We start from the raw sequence: 19,084 nt of genomic DNA on the forward strand, positions 1-19,084 counted from the left end.
ATCCTACTCTTCCAAGCGCTTAGTATAGTGTATATATATGTCTATAATTCTATTTATTCATATTGATGCTTTTGATGCCTGTTTACTTGTTTTGATGTCTGTTCTTCTACACCGTGAGCCCGTTGTGGACAGGGATTGTCTCTATTGCTGAATCGGACTTTCTAAGCGCTTAGAACAGTGCTCTGCACACAGTAAGCGCTCAGTAAATACGATCGAATGACTGTAAGCTCGTCTCTGAACTGTAAGCTTATTATTTTAGACTGTGAGCCCACTGTTGGGTAGGAACTGTCTCTATATGTTGCCAATTTGTACTTCCCAAGCGCTCAATAAATACGATTGATGATGTGGGGAGGGAATGTGTCTGTTGCTATATCCTACTCTTCCAAGCGCTTAGTATAGTGTATATATATATAATTCTATTTATTCGTATTGATGCTTTTGATGCCTGTTTACTTGTTTTGATGTCTGTCTCCCCTCTTCTACACCGTGAGCCCATTGTGGACAGGGATTGTCTATTGCTGAATCGTACTTTCTAAGCGCTTAGAACAGTGCTCTGCACACAGTAAGCGCTCAATAAATACGATCGAATGACTGTAAGCTCGTCTCTGAACTGTAAGCTTATTGTGGGGAGGGAATGTGTCTGTTTATTGCTATATCCTACTCTTCCAAGCGCTTAGTATGGTGTATATATATCTATAATTCTATTTATTCATATTGATGCTTTTGATGCCTGTTTACTTGTTTTGATGTCTATCTCCCCTCTTCTACACTGTGAGCCCGTTGTGGACAGGGATTGTCTCTTTTGCTGAATCGTACTTTCTAAGAGCTTAGAACAGGGCTCTGCACACAGTAAGCGCTCAATAAATATGATCGAATGACTGTAAGCTCGTCTCTGAACTGTAAGCTTATTATTTTAGACTGTGAGCCCACTGTTGGGTAGGGACTGTCTCTATATGTTGCCAATTTGTACTTCCCAAGCGCTTAGTACAGTGCTCTGCACCCAGTAAGCGCTCAATAAATACGATTGATGATGTGGGGAGGGAATGTGTCTGTTTATTGCTATATCCTACTCTTCCAAGCGCTTAGTATAGTGTATATATATATATATATCTATAATTCTATTTATTCATATTGATGCTTTTGATGCCTGTTTACCTGTTTTGATGTCTATCTCCCCTATTCTACACCGTGAGCCCGTTGTGGACAGGGATTGTCTCTATTGCCGAATTGTACTTTCTAAGCGCTTAGAACAGTGCTCTGCACACAGTAAGCGCTCAATAAATACGATCGAATGACTGTAAGCTCGTCTCTGAACTGTAAGCTTATTGTGGGGAGGGAATGTGTCTGTTTATTGCTATATCCTACTCTTCCAAGCGCTTAGTATGGTGTATATATATCTATAATTCTATTTATTCATATTGATGCTTTTGATGCCTGTTTACTTGTTTTGATGTCTGTCTCCCCTCTTCTACACCGTGAGCCCGTTGTGGACGGGGACTGTCTATTGCTGAATCGTACTTTCTAAGCGCTTAGAACAGTGCTCTGCGCACAGTAAGCGCTCAATAAATACGATTGAGTGATTGAATGAATGGATCCACTCCCTTCCAAACCCTTCAGAGGGTAGAAAATCAGAGGGATTATTCCCCGCCCCGGGGAGGATCAGATGCCCCCAAACCGACCCCCGTCTTCCACCCCTCTCTGCCCACCCCAAAACGGACAAGGAAGAGAAGTAAGATGGATTTTACCTCAGGGACTTGAGTTTGCAGTTGGGGTGTGTGAGCCCCTTACGGAGCAGCTCCGCCCCGCGCCCCCGGAGGGTCTTGTTCTTCAGGGCCAGGTGCTTCAGGTCTCGGTTTTTGGCGGAGGCTTCGGAGAGGCTCTCGCAGAACGTGTCCTGCAGCCAATCTTGCGACCCTCTGCGGGAAGGAAGGGAGAAGAGGCGGGAGTGCGATTCATCTCTTGGACTCTTTTAGACTGTGAGCCCACTATTGGGTAGGGACTGTCTGTATATGTTGCCAACTTGTACTTCCCAAGCGCTTAGTACAGTGCTCTGCACACAGTAAGCGCTCAATGAATACGATTGATGATGATCTTTTCCTTGCTCCGGAGGGCGGGGAGCTGCGGCCGGGGGCCCAGTCTCTCCCGCGGCAGCCCCCTGCCACCTTGGATAACGAGGGAACCCCCTCGTCATCTGGATTCCACCCACGCTCCTTCACTTCGCCCCACCTCACCTACGCTCTGTCGCTTCTCCTCATCGCCCCCTCCTCAATCAATCAATCAATCAATTGTATTTATTGAGCGCTTACTGTGTGCAGAGCACTGTACCAAGCGCTTGGGAAGTACAAGTCAAGTACAAGTCCTCAGTAGCTGTCCGTCCACCTCCGCGTCTGATGGAAACCCCTCACCGTCGGCTTTCGACCTCTCAATTAGTATTATTGTAATAGTAATGACCGTGGTACTTGCTAAGCGCTTACTGCGTGCCAAGCACTAGTCTGAGCGCTGGGGTAGATGCAAGTTAATAATAATAATAATAGTAATGATGGCATTTATTAAGCGCTTACTATGTGCAAAGCACCGTTCTAAGCGCTGGGGAGGTTACAAGGTGATCAGTTTGTCCCAAGTGGGGCTCACAGTCTTCATCCCCATTTTACAGATGAGGTAAACTGAGGCACAGAGAAGTGAAGTGACTCGCCCAAAGTTACACAGCTGGCAATTGGCAGAGCTGGGATTCGAACCCATGATCTCTGACTCCAAAGCCCGCGCTCTTGCCACTGAGCCGCGCTGCTTCTCAAGTTAATCAGATTGGACACAGTCCGTGTCCCACGCGGGGCTCAAACTCTTCTCCCCATCTTACTTGGACAGAGTCCGTGTCCCACGTGGGGCTCAAACTCTTCTCCCCATCTGACAGATGAGGTAACTGAGGCCCAGAGAAGTGAAGTGACTTGCCCGAGGTCCCACAGTGGACAAGCGGCAGAGCTGGGATTAGAACCCAGGTCCCGGGCCCGTACCCTCTGACTACGCCACGTTGCCTCGTTCGTCCGTAAGATGGGGATTTAGACCGTGAACCCCATGTGGGACGGGGACTGTATCCAACTCGATTACCTTGTGCCTACCCCGGCGCTTAGTCAGTGCCTGGCACATAGTAAGCGTTTAACAAATACCATGGAAAAATAAAGTAAGGGCTCCAAAAACGCCCTGATGGGACCGTGACCCTTACTGGTAGGCAGCCGCCTTCGGCGTTCCTGCCGCTGCCGCCGCCGCCGCCACCGCCGCCTCTTCTTCTTGAACATTAAAAAACCTCATCAGTTCGATAGAGCACAGGTTCCGGCTGTTCCGGAGGCAGAAGGCCACCGCGATCTGGTCCATCCGGGTGCGGACGTCGACGTCGATCTTCCGGAAGCTCCCCATCGCCCGCTCCACGAAGTCCACCTCCTGGATCTCGTAGAAGCAGTAGAGCCACTGGAGCGTGGGCCCGGGCAGGACTTCCTTCTGCGCGGACGCGTTGATCCACTCGACCAGGGCCGGCCGGGCCTCCGGGCACACGACGCAGTCCATCTTCTCCTTCAGGTCGGCCACGCGCTCGCGGTTCAGGAGCCCGAACAGGAAGCGCACGGTGAGCGTCAGGAAGCCGGTGTCACACAGCCGATAGTGCCGGAGGAGGGTCCGCACGTCCGGCACGGGGCCCGGCCCGGCCCCGGGTCTCGCCTCGTCAGGGCCCAGCAGGTAGAATAGGGCGGCGAAGAACTCCTGGAAGGTCAGGTGGACGAAGCTGAAGAGCGTCTCGCAGTCGGCGTCCTTCTCGAAGACGTCCACGTGCAGGAAGGCGGAGACGCCGTCTTCCGGGAGGCCGTGTTTCCGGAGGTCGGCTTCCCGGAACAGGACCCTTTGGCTCAGGATCCCGTCCGCCGCCAGGGAGCACAGGCCGCGGAGGTGGGCGGGCGGGACCCGGGAAGGCAAGTGGCGGGCCGGCCGGAGGAGGGAAGACAGGAAGGCCAGGTAGACGGCCGTGGTGGTCTTGGAGGCCTGGGCGAGGTCCTCCCCGCGCTCCATCTGCTGCCTCAGCCCCGTGCAGACGATCCAGCAGACCAGCGGGACGAAGCACATGGTGAAGAGGACGTCGTTCTCCTGGATGAAGGCCAGGGCCCTCTCGGCCTGCCCGGGATCCGGGAAGTAGCGGTGGAAATACTCGGCCCTCTCCGCCTCGGAGAAGCCCAGGATCTCGGCCCGCCGGGGCCACCTGAGGAGCGGGCGGAGGCCCTCGGCGGCGGCCGGCCGCGTGGTGATGATCAGAGAGGCCTTGGGGAAGAGCCGCTTGCGGATCAGGTGGGCCAGGAGCGACCCGACCGGCTTCTCGTCCCTCCAGTCGACGAACAGGTCGTCGTCGTCGTCGTCGTCGTCGTCCTTCTCCGCCGCCCAGCCGCCCGAGGACCAGCCGAGCTCGTCGAAGCCGTCCACCAGGAAGAGGAGCCGGTCCGGCCGCTGGGAGATCTTGGAGAGCGGGATGCTGTCGTCGTTGCAGCACTGCTGGATCAGCTGGACCGCGCTGCGCTTCCTCTTCAGGTTCAGCTCCCGACAGTGGACGTAGAAGGCGAAGTCGAAGCGGCCCGGGTAGAGGGTGCCCGCCGCCCAGTCCAGCATGACCTTCCGGGCCAGCACAGTCTTCCCGATGCCCGCGGCCCCCTGAAGGACCACCGTGAGCGGGGGCTCCAGGCCCTCCGCGTCCGGGTCGAAGAGGGCGTCCACGCGGACCCGGCGCGGGACCCGGGAAGTGGGCGGGCGGCCCAGGGCCAGGAGCTCGTGCTGGCGCTGGGGCAGATTACGATGTTCCTCCACCAGCAGCAGCGGGGTGTAGCGCAGGCCCAGGGCCACCTTCTCCCCCAGACGGGCGTTCCTCTCCTCCAGGTACTGGAACTTCCACTTCACGTGCTTTAAGTACTTCTCCCGGTAATCTGGGCCGGAGGCGTCGAGCGGGTTAGGGGACGGCGGATTTTCCCCCTCCCCAGCCCTTCCCCGGGCCCAGCCCCCTCCCATCTCTGAACCCTCCTTCAGGGCACCCCTAGTCCCTTCCCATTCATTCTTTCAATCGGATTGTCCGAGCGCTTTCTGCGTGCAGAGCGCTGTACTAAGCGCTTGGGAGAGCACCATAGAACAGGGAACAGACACATCTCCCATCCACATCGGGCTTTCCCGTCCTTCCTTCCTTCATTCAATCGTATTTATTGAGCACTTTCTGTGTGTAGAGCACTGGACTAAGCGCTTGGGAAGTACAAGTCGGCAACCGATAGAGACGGTCCCTACCCAACAACGGGCTCGCAGTCTTGAAGGGGGAAACAGACAACACAACAAAACATGTAGACATCTATCGAGCGCTTACTGAAACTGTGAGTTCATTGTGGGCAGGGAATGTTACTGTTTATTGTAGTACTGTACTTTCCCAAGCCGCTTAGTACAGTGCTCTGCACACAGCAAGCGCTTAATAAATATGATTGAATGAATGAATGAATGACAGGGGCTGCGTCCAACCCAAACTGCTTGTATCCATACCAGCGCTTAGCACAGTGCCTGGCACATAGTAAGCACTTAACAAATGCCACATCATCATTATTAATATTATTGTTATTATTACTGGGAAATGACCTCTAGGCCCATCCCTTCAGCCAGGCTGGGGGTGGGATTTTTCGGGGCCTCTTAAGGTGGGGAGGGGTTTCCGAGGGATGGGCTGGGGGTCCCGACCACCTCACACTTCCCTCATCTGTGCTCTGAGGGCTCCCATGTTTGACCACCTTAACCGCCCCCTCCCAGGGCACGAGTCCGGGGGTCCCAGACCCCCTCGCAGAATACTCACCCTCCACCAGGCTCACACCCTCCGACGGCTGCCTGCAGTTGGGACAGAGGCAGATGAGATTGTCACTGTGAGTCTCAAACAATCAATCAATCAATCGTATTTATTGAGTGCTTACTGTGTGCAGAGCACTGTACTAAGCGCTTGGGAAGTACAAGTTGGCAACATATAGAGACAGTCCCTACCCAACAGTGGGCTCACAGTCTAGAAGGGGGAGACAGAGAACAAAGCCAAACATATTAACAAAATAAAATAAATAGAATAGATATGTACAAGTAAAATAAATAAATAGAGTAATAAATCTGTACAAACATATATACATATATACAGGTGCTGTGGGGAAGGGAAGGAGGTAAGACGGTGGGGATGGAGAGGGGGGCGAGGGGGGAGAGGAAGGAGGGGGCTCAGTCTGGGAAGGCCTCCTGGAGGAGGTGAGCTCTCAGTAGGGCCTTGAAGGGAGGAAGAGAGCTAGCTTGGCGGATGGGGAGAGGGAGGGCATTCCAGGCCCGGGGGATGACGTGGGCTGGGGGTCAATGGTGGGACAGGTGAGAACGAGGCACGGTGAGGAGATTAGCAGCAGAGGAGCGGAGGGTGCGGGCTGGGCTGTAGAAGGAGAGAAGGGAGGTGAGGTAGGAGGGGGCGAGGTGATGGATGGACAGCCTTGAAGCCCAGGGGGAGGAGTTTCTGCCTGATGCGCAGATTGGTAGCCACTGGAGATTTTTGAGGAGGGGAGTAACATGCCCAGAGCGTTTCTGGACAAAGACAATCCGGGCAGCGGCATGAAGTATGGATTGAAGTGGGGAGAGACACGAGGATAGGAGATCAGAGAGGAGGCTGATGCAGTAGTCCAGGCGGGATAGGATGAGAGCTTGAACGAGCAGGGTAGCGGTTTGGATGGAGAGGAAAGGGCGGATCTTGGCAATGTTGCGGAGCTGAGACCGGGAGGTTTTGGTGACGGCTTGGATGTGAGGGGTAAATGAGAGAGCAGAGTTGAGGACGACACCAAGTTTGCGGGCTTGTGAGATGGGAAGGATGGTAGTGCTGTCAACAGTGATGGGAAAGTCAGGGAGAGGGCAGGGTTTGGGAGGGAAGACAAGGAGTTCAGTCTTGGACATGTTGAGTTTGAGGTGGCGGGCAGACATCCAGATGGAGATGTCCTGAAGGCAGGAGGAGATGCGAGCCTGGAGGGAGGGGGAGAGAGCAGGGGCAGACATGTAGATCTGGGTGTCATCAGCGTAGAGATGATAGTTGAAGCCGTGGGAGCGAATGAGGTCACCAAGGGAGTGAGTGTAGATCGAGAATAGAAGGGGACCGAGAACTGAACCTTGGGGAACCCCCACCATAAGGGGATGGGAGGGGGAGGAGGAGCCTGCAAAAGAGACTGAGAATGAACGACCGGAGAGATAAGAGGAGAACGAGGAGAGGACGGAGTCTGTGAAGCCAAGGTCGGATAGCGTGTTGAGGAGAAGGGGGTGGTCCACAGTGTCGAAGGCAGCTGAGAGGTCGAGGAGGATTAGGACAGAGTAGGAGCCGTTGGATTTGGCAAGCAGGAGGTCATGGTGACCTTTGAGAGGGCAGTTTCCGTGGAATGTAGGGGATGGAAGCCAGACTGGAGGGGGTCGAGGAGAGAGTTGGTGTTGAGGAATTCGAGGCAGCACGTGTAGATGACTCGTTCGAGGAGTTTGGAAAGGAATGGTAGGAGGGAGATGGGCCGATAACTAGAAGGTGAGGTGGGGGTCAAGAGAGGGTTTTTTTAGGATGGGAGAGACATGGGCATGTTTGAAGGCAGAGGGCTCAGCCTGGGGTGTGTTTGGGGAGGGGTGACCAGGGGCAGATGAGGCTGGAGGGGAGGGGGTGGGGGGGGTTGATCCCAACACTGCCCAGGAGTTAGGGGCGAGGGTCCTCTAGGCCCCAGGAAGCAGGCCTGGGAACCAGAGTACCTGGGTTCTAATCCCGGCTCCATTGCTTGTCTGCTGTGTGACCTTGGGTGAGTCACTTTCATTCATTCATTCAATCATATTTATTGAGCGCTTACTGTGTGCAGAGCACTGTACTAAGCGCTTGGGAAGTACAGGTTGCCAACATATAGAGAAGGTCCTTACCCAACAACGGGCTCAAAGTTTAGAAGGGGGAGACAGACAACCAAACAAAACATGTGGACAGGTGTCAAGTCGTCAGAACAAACAGAATTAAAGCTAAAATTATTTACCTCACTTCTCTAACCTGTCAACTCACTATGGGCAGGGAACGTTTCTGCTATTCTATTGTCTTGTACTCTTCCAAGCGCTTAGAATGGTGCTCTGCACATAGTATGCACTCAATAAATACCATTCATTGATAGATTGATTCTCTGAGCCTCAGTTACCTCATCTGTAAAATGGGAAGTAGGTCTTTGAGCCCCAAGAAGGATGAGGACTGTGGCCAACCTGATGTTTGTAATAATAATAATCATAATAATGGCATGTGTTAAGCGCTTACTATGTGCAAAGCACTGTTCTAAGCGTTGGGGGGGATACAAGTTAATCAGGTTGTCCCACGTGGGGCTCACAGTCTTCATCCCCATTTTACAGATGAGGGAACTGAGGCCCAGAGAAGTGAAGTGACCTGCCCAAAGTCACACAGCTGACAAGTGGCGGCCGGGATTAGAACCCATGACCTCTGACTCTCAAGCCCGGGCTCTTTCCACTGAGCCACGCTGCTTCTCCAAGCTGTAAATACCCCCAGCACTTTGTACAGTGCCTGCCCAATAGTAAACACTTAACAAATATTGTTTTTAACAAATAAAGAGCCCAGGCTTTGGAGTCAGAGGTCATGGGTTCAAATCCCGGCTCCGCCAACTGTCAGCTGTGTGACTTTGGGCAAGTCACTTCACTTCTCTGTGCCTCAGTTACCTCATCTGTAAAATGGGGATGCAAACTGTGAGCCCCCCGTGGGACAGCCTGATCACCTTGTAACCTCCCCAGCGCTTAGAACAGTGCTTTGCACATAGTAAGCGCTGAATAAATGCCGTTATTATTATTATTATTGTAACCTCCCCAGCGCTTAGAACAATGCTTTGCACATAGTAAGCTCTTAATAAATGCCACTATTATCATTATTATTGTAACCTCCCCAGCACTTAGAACAGTGCTTTGCACATAGTAAGAGCTTAATAAATGCAATTATTATTATTATTATTATTGTAACCTCCCCAGTGCTTAGAACAATGCTTTGCACATAGTAAGCACTTAATAAATGCCATCATTATTATTATTATTGTAACCTCCCCAATGCTTAAAACAGTGATTTGCACATAGTAAGCGCTTAATAAATGCCATCATTATTATCATTATTATTGTAACCTCCCCAGTGCTTAGAACAGTGCTTTGCACATAGTAAGCTCTTAATAAATGCCACTATTATTATTATTATTGTAACCTCCCCAGCACTTAGAACAGTGCTTTGCACATAGTAAGTGCTTAACAAATGCCATCATTATTATTATTATTGTAACCTCCCCAGCGCTTAGAACAGTGCTTTGCACATAGTAAGTGCTTAATAAATGCCATCATTATTATTATTATTGTAACCTCCCCAGCGCTTAGAACAGTGCTTTGCATGTAGTAAGTGCTTAATAAATGCCGTTATTATTATCATTATTATTGTAACCTCCCCAGTGCTTAGAACAGTGCTTTGCACATACCCAGCACTTAATAAATGCCATTATTATTATTATTATTATTGTAACCTCCCCAGTGCTTAGAACGGTGCTTTCCACATACTAAGCACTTAATAAATGCCATTATTATTATTATTATTGTAACCTCCCCAGTGCTTAGAACAATGCTTTGCACATAGTAAGCTCTTAATAAATTCCACTACTATTATTATTATTGTAACCTCCCCAGAGCTTAGAGCAGTGCTTTGCACATAGTAAGCGCTTAATAAATGCCATCATTATTATTATTATTATTGTAACCTCCCCAGTGCTTAGAACAGTGCTTCGCACATACTAAGCGCTTAATAAATGCCATTATTATTATCATTATTATTGTAACCTCCCCAGTGCTTAGAACAATGTTTGCACATAGTAAGCTCTTAATAAATGCCACTATTATTATTATTATTATTGTAACCTCCCCAGTGCTTTAAACAGTGCTTTGCACATAGTAAGCGCTTAATAAATGCCATTATTATTATTATTGTAACCTCCCCAGCGCTTAGAACAGTGCTTTGAACATACTAAGCGCTTAATAACTGTCATCACTATTATTATTATTGTTAGACCACCCTCTCCCAAGGGCTTAGTACAGTGTTCTGCACACAGTATGCGCTTAATAAATATGATTTTTAAAAAGTGGGGGGAAGGGGATGGTAGGGATAGTATACCTCTCCAGTTCCGCCACCAGCTGGGGGTGGATTTGCCATATGGCCTGGTAAAGGAGTTCCTTGCCGTCCACGTCCCAGGAGGGGAGGTAGGCGAAGAGTTCCCTCATCTGATCGAAGCTGGTCGCCCGGGCCAGTACAGTCCGATATTGTTCCTCGGACAACACCTTGCCATGCAGAAGGTCCAGCAGCGGTTTCACCGACGTGACCCGCCCGATCAACTGCCCCCGGTACCGGTCCACAAAGTGCAGAGCTGTGGGGAGGAGGAGGGGAGATTCACAATAATAATAATAATAATAATAATAATAATAATAATGATGATGATGATGATAATAATAATAATAATAATGATGATGATGATGATGATAATAATAATAATAATAGCATTTATTAAGCGCTTACTATGTGCAAAGCAGCATTCTAAGCGCTGGAGAGGCGATTCCCAGACTAAGCCCCTTCCTTCCTCTCCCCCTCGTCTCCCTCTCCATCCTCCCCATCTTACCTCCTTCCCTTCCCCACAGCACCTGTATATATGTTTGTACATAATTATTACTCTATTTATTTATTTATTTTACTTGTACATATCTATCCTGTTTATTTTATTTTGGTAGTATGTTTGGTTTTGTTCTCTGTCTCCCCCTTTTAGACTGTGAGCCCACTGTTGGGTAGGGACTGTCTCTATATGTTGCCAATTTGTACTTCCCAAGCGCTTAGTCCAGTGCTCTGCACATAGTAAGCGCTCAATAAATACGATTGATTGATTGATTGATTGGTTGATCAGGTTGTCCCACGGGGGGCTCCCAGTCTTCATCCCCATTTTGCCGACTGGGGAACTGAGGCCCAGAGAAGTGAAGTGACTTGCCCAAAGTCACCCACCTGACAAGTGGTGGAGCCGGGATTTGAACCCATGACCTCTGACTCCAAAGCCCGGGCTCTTTCCCACTGAGCCACGCGGCTTCTCTGCGTGGCTCAGTGCGCAGAGAAACGAACGCGGTTCATTCGTTCGTTCAGCCCGTTCTATTTACTGAGCGCTTACCATGTGCAGGGGACAATAATAATAATAATGGCATTTATTAAGCGCTTACTATGTGCAAAGCACTGTTCTAAGCACTGGGGAGGTTACAAGGTGATCAGGTTGTCCCACAGGGGGCTCCCAGTCTTCATCCCCATTTTACAGATGGGGGAACTGAGGCCCAGAGAAGTGAAGTGACTTGCCCAAAGTCACACAGCTGACAAGTGGTGGAGCAGGGATTAGAACCCATGACCTCCGACTCCAAAGCCCGGGCTCTTTCCACCGAGCCACGCTGCTTCTCTAGACAACAGTAAGCAGACACGCTCCCGGCCCACGAAGAGCTGACGGTCTAGACGGGGAGACCGACTTGTACTTCCCAAGCGCTTAGCACAGTGCTCTGCACACAGTAATCGCTCAATAAATATGATTGATTGATTGATTGATTGACTGAAAGCTCCTGGAGGGCAGGGAATGGGTCTACCGACTCCGTCGTTATCGGACCCTCTCAAGCGCTGGGTACAGAAGCAGCGTGGCTCAGTGGAAAGAGCACGGGCTTTGGAGTCAGAGGTCATGGGTTCGAATTCCGCTCCGCCACATCTGCTGTGTGACTTAACTTCTCTGAGCCTCAGTTACCTCATCTGTAAAATGGGGATTAAGACTGTGAGCCCCACGTGGGACAACTTGATCACCTTGTATCTCCCCCAGCACTTAGAACAGTGCTCTGCACATAGTAAGCGCTTAACAAATGTCATCATTATTATTATTATTGCAGTGCTCTGCACACTGTAGGCGCTGCATAAATACCATAGATAGACTCACTGATTAATGTCGGTCTCCCCCTCTAGACTGTAAGCTCGCTGTGGGCAGGGAATCCATCTACCAACTCTGTTGTATTGGACTCTCCCAGAGTTCTGCACACAGAAAGCGCTCCATAAATGCCACTGATTGATTGAGGGAGGGAAACTGGAGGCGCAGCTGACTCTGGGGAGGGGTATGGATTCTAAGCAGCTTAGCCTGGTGGATAGAGCCCGGGCCTGGGGGATCCAGGAGGACCTGGGTTCGAATCCCGGCTCTGCCACATGTCTGCTGTGTGACCTTGGGTAAGTCACTTCATTTCTCTGACCCTCAGTTCCCTCATCTGTAAAATACCGCTCGGATGAGATCACTGAGGCCCAGAGAAGTGACTCGCCCGAGGTCCCACAGCACAGACGAACGGCTGTGTCCTCTGTTTCCCAGGCCCGGGCTCTGTCCACTAGATCACACGGCTTGTCTTTCTGTGTGCAGGTACTGTACTAAGCACCTACGGTAAGTGGATGAACTTCCCAAGGGATTGAGGGTTAGATGGGGAATAGGAGATCCAGGATTGAGCTTTGAACCTTACGTCTGGCCCTCTCGAATGTAAACCCGTGGGCAGAAACCTCGTGCTTACCAATTCTGTAATATCGTACTCTCCCAAACACTTTGTACAGTGCTTTGCACACAGTAAGCGCTCAGTACGAGTAATCCAGTAGATAGAGCATGGGCCTGCTGTATTCATCCTCCCTCCCATCTTCTAGACTGTGAGCCCATTGTTGGGTAGGGATCGTCTCTATACGTTGCCAACTTGTACTTCCCAAGCGCTTAGTACAGTGCTCTGCACACAGTAAGCGCTCAATAAATACGATTGAATGAATGACTCCCCACAGCACATATGTATCTATCTGTAATTTATTGTTTTATCTATTTGTTTTAATGTCTGTCTCCCGCTCCAGACCGTGAGCTCATTGTTGGGTAGGGACCATCTCTATACGTTGCCAACTTGTACTTCCCAAGAGCTTAGCACAGTGCTCTGCACACAGTAAGTGCTCAATAAATACGATTGAATGAATGACTCCCCACGGCACATATGTATCTATCTGTAATTTATTGTTTTATCTATTTGTTTTAATGTCTGTCTCCCGCTCCAGACCGTGAGCTCATTGTTGGGTAGGGACCATCTCTATACGTTGCCAACTTGTACTTCCCAAGCGCTTAGCACAGTGCTCTGCACACAGTAAGCGCTCAGTAAATACGATTGAATGAATGAACGGGCCTCAGTTTCCTTGTCTGGAAAATGGGGACAAGCTCCCTTTGAGCTAATCTGCTAATACCGTACTTAGTACAGTCCTTGGCTGGGTGCTTCCACTTAAAAGATGATATTATGGTTAACACCTGCCCCAAAAAAGGAAGCGTTTATGATTCCCCACCCCTCTTGAATGGAAATTTTCAAAGCATTTTCTGTTTCCCCAGCCACCCTCCCCTTCCTCTCCCCCTGCAGCCGGTGAACACTGCTCTCAGTTTCTTTTCTTTCTTCCCGTCCCCTCCCACTGACCAATATTTCAGCTCCCCCTCCTTCTCCGTGCCGGAGAGGCCTGTGTGGATTTTGAGGGGGGATACCAAGGGTCATCATCATCATCATCATCAATCGTATTTATTGAGCGCTTACTATGTGCAGAGCACCGTACTAAGCGCTTGGGAAGTACAAATTGGCAACATATAGAGACAGTCCCTACCCAACAGTGGGCTCACAGTCTAAAAGGGGGAGACAAAACCAAACATACTAACAAAATAAAATAAATAGAATAGATATGTACAAGTAAAATAAATAAATAAATAGAGTAATAAATCTGTACAAACATATATACATATATACAGGTGCAGTGGGGAAGGGAAGGAGGTAAGAAGGGGGGATCATCATCATCAATCGTATTTATTGAGCGCTTACTATGTGCAGAGCACTGTACTAAGCGCTTGGGAAGTACAAATTGGCAACATATAGAGACAGTCCCTACCCAACAGTGGGCTCACAGTCTAAAAGGGGGAGACAAAACCAAACATACTAACAAAATAAAATAAATAGAATAGATATGTACAAGTAAAATAAATAAATAAATAGAGTAATAAATCTGTACAAACATATACCTCACGGACTCCCTGGGGGAGAAGGGAGAGATGGTGTCTCCAGGCGACCTAGTGGGTAGACCCTGGGCCTGGGAGCTAAAAAGCCCTAGGGTTCCAATTCCAGCTCCGCCACTTGGACAAGTCATTTTGCTTCTCTGGGCCTCAGTTAGCTCATCTGGGCAATGGGATTAAGGCTGTGAGCTGCAATAATTGTGGTATTAGTTAAGCGCTTACTACATGTTAGTACATGCTGAGAAGCAGCGTGGCTCAGTGAGAAGCAGCGTGGCTCAGTGGAAAGAGCCCGGCCTTTGGAGTCCGAGGTCATGGGTTCAAATCCCAGCTCCGCCACTTCATCGTCATCATCAATCGTATTTATTGAGCGCTTACTATGTGCAGAGCACTGTACTAAGCGCTTGGGAAGTACAAATTGGCAACATATAGAGACAGTCCCTACCCAGCTGTGGGCTCACAGTCTAAAAGGGGGAGACAGAGAACAAAACCAAACATACTAACAAAATAAAATAAATAGATATGTACAAGTAAAATAAATAAATAAATAAATAAATAGAGTAATAAATATGTACAAACATATATATATATATATATATATATATATATACACTTGTCAGCTGTGTGACTTTGGGCAAGTTACTTAACTTCTCTAGGCCTCAGTTTCCTCATCTGGAAAATGGGGATGAAGACTGTGAGCCCCCCGTGGGACAACCTGGTCACCTTGTTACCTCCCCAGCACTTAGAACAGTGCTTTGCACATAGTAGGCACTATATAAATGCTAAATGCTATCATTACATGCCAGGCACTGTACTAAGCGCTGAGATGGATACAAGCAAATCAGGTTGGACACAGCCCCCGTCCCATTAAGCACTTAGTACAGTGCTCTGCACACAGTAAGTGCTCAATAAATATGATTGATTGATTGATGTGGGGCTCACAGTCTCAATCCCCCTTTTGGGGATGAGGTAACTGAGGCTCAGAGAAGAGAAGTGACTTGCCCTAGGTCACACAGCAGACAAGGGGTAGAGCCAGGATTAGAACCCATGACCTTCTGTCTCCCAGGCCCACAAGAAGCCGTGTAGCTTGGTGGAAAAAGCCCAGACTTGGGAGTCAGAGATCTTGGATTCTAATACCGGCTCCACCACTTGTCAGCTGGGTGACTTTGGACAAATCACTTAACTTCTCTGTGCCTCAGTTACCTCATCTGTAAAGTGGGGATTAAGACTGTGAGCCCCACGTGGGACAACCTGATTACCTTGTATCTACCCCAGGGCTTAGAACAGTGCTTGGCACAAAGTAAAAGTGCTTAACAAATAACATTATTATTATTATTATTATTATTATTGATGAATAAAGGAAGAGGGGGGCCAAATACAGACTCCTGATTTCCAGTCCAGGGCTTCGTCCACTAGAATCTGCCACCTCCCAAGCAGAGGGAAGAAACACACAGGCGTACACCAAAAGGAGAGAGACATGGGGATGGGGAGGAGGAGGGATCCTTGGGTTTGTGCCCCTGGGGTGGGGCACCATTAGAGATAATAATGACTGCAATTGTTAAGCGCTTACTATGTGCCAAGCACTGGTCTAAGCACTGGATGTGAGTGTTAGCCTTCAGCTTGGCCACTGACTTTGCCCCCGGCCCCCCACTTCTTTCCCCCCCTCTTCTTCCTCTCCTCCCCCTTCTTCTCCTCCTCCTCATCTCCCTTCTCTCCTTCTTCCTCACCTTTCTCCCCCCTCCTTCTGTCCTTCCTCCTCCCCGTCCTTCCCGTTAATCAGTCAGTGAGTGGTATTTACTGAGTACTCACTGTGCGCAGGGCACTGACCCCAGCGCTTGGGAAAGTACAGTGTGTTGGTAAATCGTTACCACTGATCGATAGACACACTTTTCCTCCCCTCCTCTTTCTCCTCTCCCCCTCCTTCTCAATCAATCAGTGGTATTTATTCTCCCCCTCCCCAGCCATCCCCCTTCCCCCTCTTCTCCCCTCCCCCACCTCACTCTCCGTTCTCCCCCTCCTCCCCCTCCTCACTCTCCCTGTTCTCCCCCTTCTCCCCCACCTCCCCCTCCTGCTCTCCCCCTCCTCCCCCTCCCTGTTCTCCCCCCTCACCATCCCCTTCTCCCCTTCTCCTCTCCCCCTCCTCCTTCTCCCCCTCTCCCTCGCCTCACCCTTCCCCTTCTCCCCCTTCTTCCCCATCCCTTCTCCCTCTCTCTCCCCTCCCTCTCATTCTCCCCCTCCTCACTCTCCTTGTTCTCCCCCTCCTCACCATCCCCTTCTCCCCCTTCTCCCCATCCCTTCTCCCTCTTCTCCCCTCCCTATCCTTCATTCTCCCCCTCCTCACTCTCCTTGTTCTCCCCCTCCTCCCCATCCCCTTCTCCCCTTCTCCTGTCCCCCTCCCCCTCTCCCCCCTCCTCACCCTTCCCCTTCTCCCCCCTCATCTCATCCATCCCCCTTCTCCCTCTTCTCCCCCCTCCTCCTTCTCCCCCTCCCTCTCCTCACCCTTCCCCTTCTCCCCCCTCCTCTTACCCATCCCCCTTCTCCCTCTTCTCCCCCTCCTCCCCATCCCCTTCTCCCCTTCTTCCCCCCCACTCTCCCCTTCTCCCCTCCTCACTCTCCCTGTTCTCCCCCTCCTCCCCATCCCCTTCTCCTGTCCCCCCCCCTCCTTCTCCCCCTCTCCCTCTCCTCACCCTTCCCCTTCTCCCCTTCCTCACCCATCCCTTCTCCCTCCTCTCCCCTCCCTCTCCTCATTCTCCCCCTCCTCACCTCTCCCTGTTCATCCCCTTCTCCTTGTCCTGTCTCCCTCCTCCTTCTCCCCCCTTCCTCTCCTCACCCTTCCCCTTCTCCCCCTCCTCTCCCCCACCCCCCTCTCCCTTTCTCCCCATCCTCCTTCTCCCCCTTCTCCCCCTCCTCACTCTCCCCTCCTCCCCCTCCTCCCCCTCCCTGTTCTCCCCCTCCTCCTTCTCCCCCTCTCCCTCTCCTCCCCCTTCCCCTTCTCCCCCTCGTCCCCCATCCCTTCTCCCCCTCTCTCCCCTCCCTCCCCTCCCTCTCCCCTCCTCACTCTCCCTGTCCTCCCCCTCCTCCCCATCCCCTTCTCCCCCTCCTCCCCATCCCCTCTCCCTCTCTTCTCCCCTTCTCCCTCCCCCCGTCCTCCCCCCCCCTCCCGCCCCCCCCTCCTCCTTCTCCCCGGCTCCTCTCCCCCACCCGCCTTGTCCCTCCCCTCCCCACCCTCCTCCCCCTCCCTCCTCCCCCGGTCCTCCCTCTCCCTGTCCTCCGGGGCCCCCGTGGACGCGGCGCCCCCTCACCCATCGGTGCGAGGGGTCAGGCCGGTGGTGGGCCTCGGCGCCAGCCCCCGGTGGCCCCGGTGGCCCCCGGGGCCCAGCGCGGCGGCACGGGAAACCGAAAGGCTCCCCAGCCCCACGAGTTCCGGGAAACGGGCCGCCCGGGCGGGGCCCCGGCCCCCTACTCGGCCTCCCTGCTTGCCCTCCCCTCTCCCCTCTCTCCCCCCTCTGCCCCCTCTCCCCCCTCTGCCCAAACCCCCGCCTCCTCCCCGCCCTCCTCCCCACCAGTCCCTCTCCCTTTCAGTCCCTCCCATCGCCTTTATTGAGCGCTCACTGTGTGCAGAGCACTGGGCTCACCCCTTAGAAACTACAGTTCAGCGACAGAGAGAGAGAACCACTGCCCACAATGGGCTCACAGTCCAGAAGGAGGGAGACAGACATAATGATAATAATAATAATGGCATTTATTAAGCGCTTACTACGTGCAAAGCACTGTTCGAACAGCTGGGGAGGCTACAAGGTGCTCGGGCTGTCCCACGGGGGCCTCACAGTCTTCATCCCCATTTGACAGATGAGGGAACTGAGGCCCAGAGAAGTGAAGTGACTTGCTCAAAGTCACACAGCTGACAATCGGCGGAGTCGGGATCCGAACCCATGACCTCTGACTCCAAGCTCTTTCCACTGAGCCAACAGGCTTCACTCATTCATTCATTCAATCGTATTTACTGAGCGCTTACTGTGCGCAGAGCACTGGACTAAGTGCTTAGAAACTACAATTCGGCCACAAAAGAGAGACAGTCCCTACCCACAACCGGCTCACAGCCTACATCCCCCTCTCCTGCCTCTCCCCTCCTCCTCTCCACCCCTCCTGATTAACCTGTTAAAGATTTGTACTTCCCAAGCGCTTAGTACAGTGCTCTTCACACCGTGAGCGCACAATAATTACGATTGAATGGATGAATGAACTCGTATCTACCCTAGCGCCTAGAACAGCACTTGGCATGGAGCAAGCGCTTAATGAGTGCCCTTATTATCTAATCCCAGCTCCACCGTATGTCTGCTCTATGACCTTGGGCAAGTCACTTAACTTGTCTGAGCCTCAGTTACCTCATCTGTCAAATGGGGATGAAGACTGTGAGCCACATGCAGGACAACCTGATCACTTTGTATCCCCCCCAGCGCTTAGAACAGTGCTTCACACGTTGTAAGCGCTTAACAAATGTCATTATTATTGTCTTCCCCCCTCCACCCTTCCCCTGCTCCTCCTCCTCCTCCTCCTCCTCTTCAGCCTCCCTTGCTCCTCCTCCTCCTCCCCTTCTTCCTCTCCCTCTCCACACCTCTCCCGATCCTCCTTTCCTGCTCCCACCTACTCCAGGATTCCCTTCTCCCCCTCCTCTCCTGCCTCCCAATCAATCAATCAGTCATATTTATTGAGTGCTTACTGTGAGCAGACCACTGTACTAAGCGCTTCAAAGAGCACAATATGACCGAGCTGGTAGACAAGTTCCCTGTCCACAACAAGTCCAGTGGGGAAGACGGATATAATAATAATAATTATAGTATTAGTTAAGCGCTTACTATGTGCCAGGCACTCACTAATCAAATAGGAGCAAGTCAGGTTGGACACAGTGCCTGTCCCACCTGGGACTCACTATTGTC

At 51.3% G+C, this 19,084-nt stretch overlaps 1 protein-coding gene across 1 annotated transcript in view; it reads right to left on the reverse strand.

The window, feature by feature from the left end:
• Positions 1-17,559, reverse strand: part of LOC119933269 (NACHT, LRR and PYD domains-containing protein 3-like) — a 29,596-nt gene extending 12,037 nt beyond the window's left edge. Inside the window, exons 1-5 of the mRNA XM_038752691.1 lie at positions 17,450-17,559; positions 10,211-10,460; positions 5,846-5,877; positions 3,218-4,949; positions 1,746-1,916 (exon numbers count right to left, since the gene is read on the reverse strand). Coding sequence (XP_038608619.1) covers positions 1,746-1,916; positions 3,218-4,949; positions 5,846-5,877; positions 10,211-10,460; positions 17,450-17,453 — 2,189 coding nt within the window. The 5' untranslated portion in view covers positions 17,454-17,559. The remainder of the gene's footprint in view (positions 1-1,745; positions 1,917-3,217; positions 4,950-5,845; positions 5,878-10,210; positions 10,461-17,449) is intronic.
• Positions 17,560-19,084: the final 1,525 nt, after the last annotated feature.

The sequence above is a fragment of the Tachyglossus aculeatus genome, chromosome 10 (genome assembly GCF_015852505.1).
Source record: "Tachyglossus aculeatus isolate mTacAcu1 chromosome 10, mTacAcu1.pri, whole genome shotgun sequence".
NCBI classification, from domain to species: Eukaryota; Metazoa; Chordata; class Mammalia; order Monotremata; family Tachyglossidae; genus Tachyglossus; species Tachyglossus aculeatus.